The following is a 10,867-nucleotide window of genomic DNA, read 5'->3' on the forward strand; positions in this document are numbered from 1 at the left end:
CGAAATGTAATACTCGCGAGACTCCGCTTCCGAATTTTCGCGAAATTAAGTACCTGCGAAAATTAGTAAGAATAAGTATTATATTTAAAAAAAAAAATACAAATTATTTAGTTATATCTGGTTACATCTAAGTACGCTTGTTTTGTACAAGTTTAAATTTCCACATAGAAATACATTGTGGTCTTTTCCCCTTTTTTTAACAGTGTTTGGGTAACTAAAATATCGTATCTTTTATTTTCTACCTGTTAACCAACACCAGAGTATGTCCAGCTCATTAACACGGCTGTTTAAAAGTAAGCTCATTGTAGGATATTTTTTCTATCTTAAACAACGACAAAGCAATCAGCATTTCAACAGTGCTGTCAGTTGACTTTCTATGCCAACGTGATTTCATTGGATGAAATTAAGAAAAAAAAAAAAAACATTCAACGCCCAGTACTTTTAAATTTGGGAATGGACATGGAACCCTAAATTTGTTTTAAATAAAAGTGCGGAGTCCATGTCACAAGCCGGCGACTTCTTAATGGACCATATTCGTATTCTCGGTATTGGACTGGAACTAGCTTGCAACTGAGGCTAACGCGGGGAGTCTTGTCAAATGCAAATGACATTTTTCTCTTTTTAATGATATTTCCCCACATGAGACTCCATTGCAAGTTAGTTCCAGTTCAATACCGAGAAAACGAATACGACCTATTTTGCCGCACATAAAATCCTACCCCTTACCCCTTGGATATGAGAAATCGGAAAAGCTAGCCAGCAAAAATATGTGCCGTGTCAGTTGAAAATCCGGTTACACATATAGTCGAACCTCTCTACAGCGCCCACCTTGGGGACAGAGGAAAGTGGCCTGTATAGAGAGGTAACAGTTATAAGGAGGTGAGGGTGTAATATGATACTTGAATTTTTTCGGGGGTGCAACATACTTATCTTTACAAAATGCCTATTGTAGCATGTAAATATGTAAAACAATCAAAACGTATTGATGAAACAGAACCCAGACAGAAACTGAGACCAACGATGAGCGGTGTGGATCCATTTTCTTCACCTTAGCTTTTACAACAAAAAAATGGGGTTTTGCCTATACTGTTCGTCAGTCGTTGATTAACTGGCCGTTGTAGAGAGGTTACTTTGGCACTTGAGGCACGCTTTAGTGGTCGTTGCCGTTGTGGAGAGGTGGCCCCTAGTGGAGGTTCGACTATATCTTTTGTGGTCAACTGCATTGATGTTAATACTCTAATAACGATGCAAGCTAATTAACGCTTTAAAATAGATATCTGTTATCATAATAACGAGAAGCGGCTCCCGCAACATGTGTCAGCCAATTCAACGATGAGACTACTCATTAGCTTTCTTTATAATCGGATCTCACTGATTATCTCCTCCTCTCAAGTAAACACCTCTTGCATCAGTAAACAATTGCATTGTGAATCATAGTGGACTGTGTTTCGCTCAAGACTTGGAAAAGTAACAGAACAAGGGCATCTTTAACCAGATAAAAATAAGTGATCTATTAAGGTTCTACGACATTTGTTCGCCCTGTACGATATTTTCCCACCGCACAGTGTAGATACCAAAGTATATTCCCAGAAAGATAGTGTACGAAAGAGGAAAGAAGATCCTGGAGTATTTATCCAAGTAGCAGATTTCCTCTTCGCCTTCTTCAATAGTCTTTCTAATCATCTGAATCATGGAGGGCCTTCTATGAAGCTTTTTCAGCTGCGCGCGGTTTGGCGGCTTCCGTTTAGTCTTTGGCATATTGCTCCGCGGATCTACAATTCTGACGTTTCTTCCGCCACCATTATGCGTGTTGCAGTTGGCCTCCGAATTATCCTCCGTTTTTATTCTACCGTTTTTAAAGTCGTATGTTTTACTACCAACTGACACTGTAACACACACCTAAGAAAGCGATTGATAAAAGTTCAGATTAGTTCCGCTCTCACTTCTACACGCTATAGCCGTCACGTGATGATCTCTCCAACAACGCCAAAGTGATTATTCCTCAATTCGTAACGTTCAGTACGATCAAACCCTTCAAGATATAACGCTTATGTTTTAAAGTATAACCGTGCAGAAAGTGGTTAAAAAAGGGAATTCGACATGCAAGTTTTCTGTTACATCTATTTCCTGGTGAAAAACTCGGCGGTTTTTTATCCAGTGTTTTACCCAACGACAAACCATTTGCTATGGAAATTTAACTCAATTTCATCTGAACAGTTTTACATTTTTTTTTTAGGACTAGCTTAGATGCCAAACAAAACCAGGCGATAAATGGCTCATAATTGACTTAAGCATCCAATAAAAAGATTTACTGGTTTATAACCAGCAAGCTAGGTGTGCAGTTCCAATTTTATATTCGTCATCTTAAACAGACAGTGCTCTTGTATTGGCACAATACGTAGCTTCTGATATGAGTTAGTGACAAAGCGTGAGCTCAAGATGGCTGGATATTGGCCAAGTTCTTTTAGCCAATATCTAGACATCTTGACTGAACAAGCTTATATGAAAAAAGGACACTACTTTCTTGCGGGACACAGCTGGTAATCCCGAGCGGGCAAGATAGCGCCATCTCGCCTACTCGCGTAGCCAATCACAGCGCAGGATTCGATTCATCTTGCCCATTCACGGAGCTACCAGATAATAACTTACCTTCTCGTCCTCTGATTCGGGGAACAGCAACTCAGCCTCGCGCTGCCGATCTCGCGCAATCGTTTCTTTATTTTTCTCATTCTTCTTTTTCTTTTCCTTTCTAGTCTGTTTCAAGACTAACACGTACTCAATCAGCGTCATGAACACGAATACAAAGGAACCCAACAAAAAATAATCCACAGACTTGAGATAAGATACGCGAGGCACGCTGTCATTCATTGAGCCCCGCATGAAGCTGATGGTTAGTACCGTGGCTATCCCCAGTCCAACGCGATCAGATCCGTCCGTCTCGTCAATCCAGAAACTCACCCACGACAGAATGACAACGCAGATACATGGAATGTACATTTGGAAGATATAGTACATTGTTCGACGCCTGAAACGTATCGTGGCTGTAAGACCAGCAAATGTCTCTGATGAATAAGAGGAGAAATGCTAGTTCAAAAACGTGGTATAACTTACAAATGTAATTGTTCTTCTTCGTATATGTGCAGTAAGGTTCCAAATGTAAGGCCCGACCCATTTCCCAATAACTCTACCCCCGCCCCTTCACACCTCTTTCCGCTAACAAAAAAATTGTAATAATAATTCCGTTTATAAGCCTTCTCGCCACCAAAGAACATTGTTCTTTAAATAGAAATAGACAATGAATACATTTTTCAGCCAATTAATGCTCGGCAGACCTAAACGCCTAACCAGATTGGCTCTGACAATCTACTCACCAGAATGATAAACATTGTGTTTCCCAGCTCTTCTTGCTGTTAAAATATCAAACTGTGCCATTTCATTGTCATAAATGTAAATGTCGGTTCCTATTGCTTGCTTCCAAGTCAGATTCAGATCCGTGTTTTCGAACGAAACTAGAAAAGTAATCATGTTAAAAAAAAAAAAAATTGTATAGTATTTTTAGGATCTCGGTGGACTAAACATGACGTAAAAGGAAATAGATGACCACGAAAGGCCTAAATACCAACTTAATTAAGTGTTGAGCATGTAGGTCGCTTTCAAGCAGCCGTCAATTGCCAGTTTCAAAACAATGGCTTTTCTTAAGAGAGACATTTTTCAGGTAGTACTGAGGAGTTATAATGAATACAGAAAATGTGTTGATTGTGTGTGATCTTTGCGTCAATGTAAACTTTAACAACTTACAGCTTTCAAAGGCCAGGTGACAAATCTGATCATCCAAAGGATAATCTCTCAGGTCCACCCTACAAGAACTTCGAGCGGTATATCTGTGAAACGCGAGAATAGGTCGATGAGGAAAAACAAGCCAACTTTTTGTATCTTACTTCAAATTTGTCCTCGAGACTGGGTTTTCTAGGGAGATCAAATTATGCTTAAAGATGATTTCCAGTCCGTACTGCGCACTCTCGGGAGTTTGTTTACGTTTTTCTGTTTTGAATTGAATAATGCAGCATGTTGCAGCTACTTACATGAGGTAAATTCAAAGTTTCGTGTCAACTGCCATCATGATTACGAAGTAATATATCAAATACGAACGACCGTGTTTGACCACATTTCCAAACACCGAGAGGAGAGTTGAACGTACGAGGCGTAACGGAGTATTTCTGACGAACTTCGAGGTGTTGGGAAAAGTGGTCAAACACTGTCTTGAGTGTTTGATATATCTTCTCAATCGAAACTAAAACTAAGGAGAAAATGAAGAAATAAAATCGTAGAAATCTATGCTAATTGGATCAGATTTCCAAACACTGTCACAGTCATGATTTTCTTTGATTAAACTTGGTGAATTATTAATGAGTTTGAGAAGCGTTATACCTCGTTCGTTCCGATATCACCAAGTGAAACAACTTTGTAGCTGTTCAAGTCAAAGAAACTGTTGGAAAAAGAATTTAAAATGCCTCAAAGAGAAGGTAAGCAGTTCATAACGAATAACATCGATTCGCATTCCATCGAATGAGACTCTCAAACTTTGGGGTGCTGAGACTGCGCAGTACGGTGGACTGTTTTAAAAGGTAACGACCGCAAATCATGCCGAATTCTCTTCTGCAAGTGTTACTCAGGGGCATTAGAGAAAACAAACCTGTTTATCTTGGCATTTCGTTGTTCAATTATTATCGTATTTTGTATCTCACGTACCTCAAAACCAACATTATCGTTCCATTGCCTAGATGCACCCAAGCCTTCTTGTTAACAGCTACCAGCTGATGGATTTTCGTGTCGATTGAATTTATAATGAATGTGTCCGGGAGCCAGAGCTTGTTTGTTGCGTCTCCGCTAAGTATTATAGTTTTGTTAAGACCGAATCCTAGTCGAGGATCTCGCCAGAACTGCCCCATGTATAAGTCAACTGAAAATTCCTAGTGAGAGATTGAACGGTATGACTTTTAAGAATGGATCGAGAAGTGGTCAGTAGCTTAAGTGAGTGAATCTATCAAAAGCTTTGGCTTCTGTCCATGGCAATGTTTTTTAAGACATTGAATTAATATTCTAGTTGCATTTAGTCTGGAAGTCAAATTAGAATCCAAACAACACTAGAACATGGGCAGTTAACCTTGTTAAGACGGCAAATGAGATTACGATACAAAGGGAATCGAATCCACATAATCATGCTTCGAAGCAATTAAAAAAAAAATCACAGTTAATGCGTCATTCATACTTTCGACTTGATCATACATCCCTTGATAATGTAAGAACTTTTTAAGAGAAGTGTTGATATATCGAGTCAGTTACATTCAAAGCAAAGTAAAATAAACAAAAATATCTCAAGCATGTTAAGGCAGCCAATGGCTCCTCCACTGGCAATTTTAGGATTTTAAGAAATATTTAAACGTTGCTTTGCTCTAACAACCACCAAAACTTCAGGAAAAATGCATTTTAGGGTGCTTAAATCTGTGAAAGTTTAACTATTATTGGTCACGTGATTTTTGGGCAAGATTTGCAAACTCAAACTAAAAGCAAACCATCGAATCTTGTTTGACTTACCGCGTAGCAACTCCTTCTGTCCTGTATGGAATGACATCTATTATTATTAAGAAGCTTTTAAGTAATAAGGCATGTCACGTGACCTACTTTGTATAATATCCTTTTAAATCAAGATCGAGATAATATCCTTTTAAATCAAGATCGTAGTAGGTACTTGATAAGTACCTCGGCGTGCATCTGGACCCGACACTTAATTTTGAAACTCATTTTCAAAAAATTTACAAGAAGGCAGCAGGAAGAGTGAACCTCTTACGGCGCATCCGTTCCAGTATTGATACTTTTACTGCCCAACGAATTTACCAATCGATGATTATGCCAATATTTACGTATTGCGGCTATACTAGTCTTGGATGGTCAGAGTCCCGCAAACGCATGATCCGCTCCATTGAGACCCGAAGCCTCGAAATCATTTCCCCAAAATGCAGTTCGCAGAACTGTGATCTTCGATTTTTAACTGTTGATAACTTTTTACAAAAAAGAGCGTGCTGCTTTGTATTTGACTGCCTTAATGGAACTGCATGCTTTCCATTTAAAGACTATTTTCACCGATTACATCATAATGCTTTAAACACTCGCAACAATGGGAAAACTGCAAAACTACCAACTGTCAGACTGGATTTTTAGGTGCCTCGATTTTTAATTTATTGCCTTTAAGTTTAAGAAACATTAATTCTAGAGTTTTATTTAGGAAAGCCTTAGACGATTATTACTTGTAATTTCTATTGTATTTTTAACGGTTTTTAATATGTATCTTATTTTATATATCTTAATAATTCTTGTTTATTAGTTTTTAATTGTCAGCAGGACCCCGTTGATAACAGTACTTTGTACTGAAGGGTTATCCTGAGGAAATATTCGATTATTATTATTATTATTATTATTATTAGTCAACCATACGGAGCACATTTATAAAAAGGCTTGTCCTATAATGACAGACACACTGCGTTTGATATTCATAATTCATCCTCTTGACAGCCCATTTTTAACTTTCTTTTTGTTGGGACAAAAAGAAAAAAAACAGACAACAGGTCATATGACCAAAATTATTTTACACCGTAAGCCATAAATCAGTTAAGGTTAACAGGGCTTATGAAGCTGCAAAGTTTCAAAGTTCTTTTGCTACATTTTCGCACAGCTTTGAGCGCTTTGAGAATTTATGCAAATTAGGTCTTGAGCCATACCTTAACATGCTTTAGAATAACGTAAATGAGTGGAAAAACATCAAAGAAGCAATGACTAACATAAAAAAAAAAAAACCGACAAATAAATAAATAGATAGAAGAGTTTCACCGTGAACGTTAATTCTCTAGGCTTATTTTTCCGAAAATGTAGCTTGTCTAAAGCCTATGGGTCGATCCTTACCATATTGGTTTCACTTAGTTCTCCAAAGGACAGGATAAGTAAATCCATTTGGACATCTAGTGTCTTAACTACAATAAAACATCGTAAGTTGTGTTATTAGGATATCGTCGTCTCAAGTCGGGCGGGTTTCATTGAATATAATATTATTTACTTTCCACCTTCAGTTTTCATTCCCATCTTTAGTAGGCATTTTTCCTTTTTCATGTCCTTTTATTATGTTGTTGTGCCCTGGTGAAAGGACAAAATGCCTTCTTCCCTGTTTTAGCTAGTTCTTACCACACACAATTTCTTAAAAGGTGCCTCGAACGATCGCACGGGACAACACTGTTATAAATTGTCAGAAATATTGTACAATTACGGAGGTTTCAAGCTCAGTGTTGAAGATTTATGACCTACCGTCATAAAAGGGTCTAATTCGCTTATCATAGGTTTTGAACACGGCATCTAACAGGCGTGACATGTCTTTCCCCGCCAAAGTCTCGTTCATGTAATTGTTTTTAAGAACTGGCAAATCGGATTCTTTATTAGACGACGTCTTCACATCCCTGGAAAGAAGCAAGAAAAAGAAAACATGGATCGTCTGATTATCGGTACAAGTGACGTAAACTCTGACCTGCTAACAATTGGAATGCTTCAGGTAATGACTGAGAATGACGGATCGGATCATCTCAGGAAAACGCCTCAACGCAAGACGCAAGACAGTTGCTAGGAGAATTGCAGACTATCTGGGAGACGTGTACACCTCAGTTATTTCTCCCCAAGACCGTGTTTAAATCAGCTTGTCTAATCAGAGTTTTTTGGGGTGGAAACCCTTGCACATTGGTAAAAGGAAAGAGAGAAAAAAATAGTCGCCTTTGGAACCTCGAGGCGGGTTCCTTTGGTTGCTGTTTGAAAGTTAATCTTTCGCACACTTCCATTATTGTCTACTCTTGGGTTTCCCAGGAGTGAAGACAAACTCAGTGGATTAATTCTGATAATATAATTTCCTCGGTTCTCAACAAATCTTAAGCTGTTAGGGTCACATGCAAAGCACAGACCTGCCAGCAATGGAGGGGCGAGATTTATAATTGTGAACATGTTATAGAGAAATTAAAAATACAAATCAAGGGAACAAATGAGCATATACATACGAGATTTCCACAGCATCTGCCACAGACACGTTCCCAAGAATCATTCGAGTCAGGTTAGAGTACGGGTGGATACTTCGAACAGTTTTCCTACAAGAAGGATTGTATTCAACATTATTTGCCGACGTACCGATGCAAGATGGTTAGGAGATAATTATTCTTTATTTTCGTTTTGTTGCTGTTGCTGTGGTTGTTAAGGTTATGGTGGTGGTGGTGATATGTTGTTGCACTCACACTTTTGAGAACAATTATCACTGTCATATTGTCATTATATTCTACATCTTCATACTTTAATTTGGAACACGACCTTTCCATTGTTAATACAGCAAAGGCACGACTTAACTGTAAGGTTTCATTTAATTGGCTGATGGTTTGTTACACAGAATTGTTTTAGCAAACTGTAGTAATGGAACGCCTTCGCAAATTCTAGTTACTCATGAAGAGACTGGAGTGTGCTTATATGTATATGGTTGCCGGATTTGATTTGGAGCAAGTTATTATAGCTCTCAGGTTTTCTTCATTGAGTTAAATTTAAAGCTACACTTACAAATTGTATACAAATTGCAACCTGGAAAGTGTATTAGGTGTTAGGTTTGAATTGAAAAATTCGTCTTACCTGTGCATAAAATGTACATCATGTTTGGCGGGTTTGGTTTCGTTCTTCCTCTTGGTATCCGTTAAGGACCTGAAGAAATTTTAAGACGTGTTATACTGACTGCGAGCAGTTGGCAGAACACGCCATCTGCTGTCAATCTATCTTGCCTCCCAAATTCCTAAGAGGACCCATTTTGTTTGGTCCATTGCAATAATTAGTAGTATTCTTGTTCAAAACTGGATCATCGCATGGATAATACAATTCAAGAGTTTTCATTGGCTTAAGCATCATGATACATGAGCAATTATACCATGTCCTACAGATATGGTAAGCGTGCGCGTTTTTATTTTTATTCCACTGGGGCTTATAGTCATCTCGCCGTCTTGCTGACTATCTATCATCTCATATCCAACACGCGCTCGTGGAATAATTGTTAAACATCCTAGCTTTTGTATAACACCGATTAAGTGGTACGTTTGGTCAAAAATGACAGTGAATCTTACACAAAAAAAAATCATTTGTGATTTCGTACTTTCTTGTCAGGTTGCTGTATCGGCTGAAGGCGTTACTGTCACGGTGCTGTCAGTCAGTTACAACAAACAAAGGCTTTCAGAAGTGCACGAGTGAAAGAATAAAAATGCAAAGTCGTCAAGGTTTTGTTCAACTTGAAATAGTTTTCACTTGTTCACAGTACAACAACATCTTGCCTAAATCAACACACGGCCATATTTCTGCGAAGAATTTTGCTTAATTGGAGAATTAACAAGCACACCGATGGAAAATTACTCGAGCATGTTACAAAGATAGAACCGTTTTAGAATGAAAATATTTTTGCCATCAACAATGCTATTTTCTCTCTAACATTATCCTGAAAAATAGATGCTTAAAAGTGGCACTCGATGAAATCATAGTATTTACCTGCTCTCTGAAATAGATTTCCACAAGTGGATCTGGCAAAGAATTAAGACAATGATTTGCTGACTGTACCACATCTTGGAAGGTTGTAAATTAATTCTAAGGCTATAGCCGGTGCAGCTAAATTGGATACAAAAGAAATAAACACCGTTAATGAGGCTATAAAGATCCCTTTTTACACTTCATAACTTTCGAGACCCAAAAATGATCTTAATCTACTTTCTCCTCACAATTTCAATGCAAAGTGCAGCACAGAAGTGAAAAGAGTTGAGGATTTTATCACCAAAGACAAATGGTGTTGATCGGTGAATCATTTCTGGTATTAATTATGAATAAATATATGCTAAATTTAAACAGGGCCCCTATGGATACCAGCCTTTAAGCTGAACGGGCTACCCTGTTTAAAAAAAGTTTACTTTACTACAGAGAAGAGTGGTTAAATGTTGATGGTGCAGTGATAACCAAAATAACTTGAAAGCTAGGTCTTGTAAAGCTGTCAGTTCTGCATCATCATACGTCTTGTAAAGTTTAAAAGCCTGACTAGACCCAAAGGCACCACGGCCGCTAACAATTACGCCCTCTCTTAGAGCTATCTTCTTTTCGAAACACAGATCAGCTTTGTTTTAATGTGTGACTGGTAATTTGTTTTGCACAACTGAGACCAAAAACATAGGCCAACAAAGAAACCTATGGCGGCATGTGTTTATAATAAAGAACTTATTTTTCTCTAGAGCGAAGCACAAGCACAGCACCTACGCTTGAAAAACATTCGAATGACAGATGTTCAAACTCCAAAGTATCGGCTTCTTTCTAAAGCGTATCAAGAAAACCGGCTCAACATTGATAACAATAGGTATTGTTGTAAGACCTAAAATTGGTCTTATATGGTCATTTTGAACAATGGCGGTATAAGCTTCTAAATGCCCGCGGGAGTTTTTGAAATTTCCGATTACCGTACGAGCGCGGAATTTAAACGATCGGAAAGACTGAACGGAAGACAAATTCTCCTGAGGGGAAATGGTATTGGTATAATCCTGTCGGTGCAAATAGTTGCGCTGGGGTGGCTGGTGGGGTGGCGGTTGTACACATGTATTTAAAAGTGAAAGTAAAAGCTGCCGACAAGTAAGGCATCTTTTTGCTTTAAAATTGCTCTAACCTGGTAGACTCACCACGCGTGGAAGTGAAAGTGAAGTTCGCATTTGGCTAGATTGCGAACAGGCTCTCTTTCGCTCGTAAACCCATAAGATCAGTGTAGGATGAACGCGAAAAGAGC

General features: G+C 38.4%; 1 protein-coding gene across 1 annotated transcript; it reads right to left on the minus strand.

The window, feature by feature from the left end:
• Positions 1–813: 813 nt before the first annotated feature.
• LOC145478911 (gamma-aminobutyric acid receptor subunit beta-3-like) lies at positions 814–9,671 on the minus strand. Its single transcript, XM_081457101.1, has 10 exons — positions 9,598–9,671; positions 8,701–8,769; positions 8,088–8,174; positions 7,354–7,502; positions 6,958–7,025; positions 4,750–4,970; positions 3,799–3,881; positions 3,372–3,509; positions 2,650–3,062; positions 814–1,899 (listed from the first exon to the last, which is right to left on the minus strand). The coding sequence occupies exons 1-10, from the start codon at positions 9,669–9,671 to the stop codon at positions 1,522–1,524; spliced, it is 1,680 nt and encodes a 559-aa protein (XP_081313227.1). The 3' UTR covers positions 814–1,521.
• Positions 9,672–10,867: the final 1,196 nt, after the last annotated feature.

The sequence above is a fragment of the Orbicella franksi genome, chromosome 2 (genome assembly GCF_964199315.1).
Source record: "Orbicella franksi chromosome 2, jaOrbFran1.1, whole genome shotgun sequence".
NCBI classification, from domain to species: Eukaryota; Metazoa; Cnidaria; class Anthozoa; order Scleractinia; family Merulinidae; genus Orbicella; species Orbicella franksi.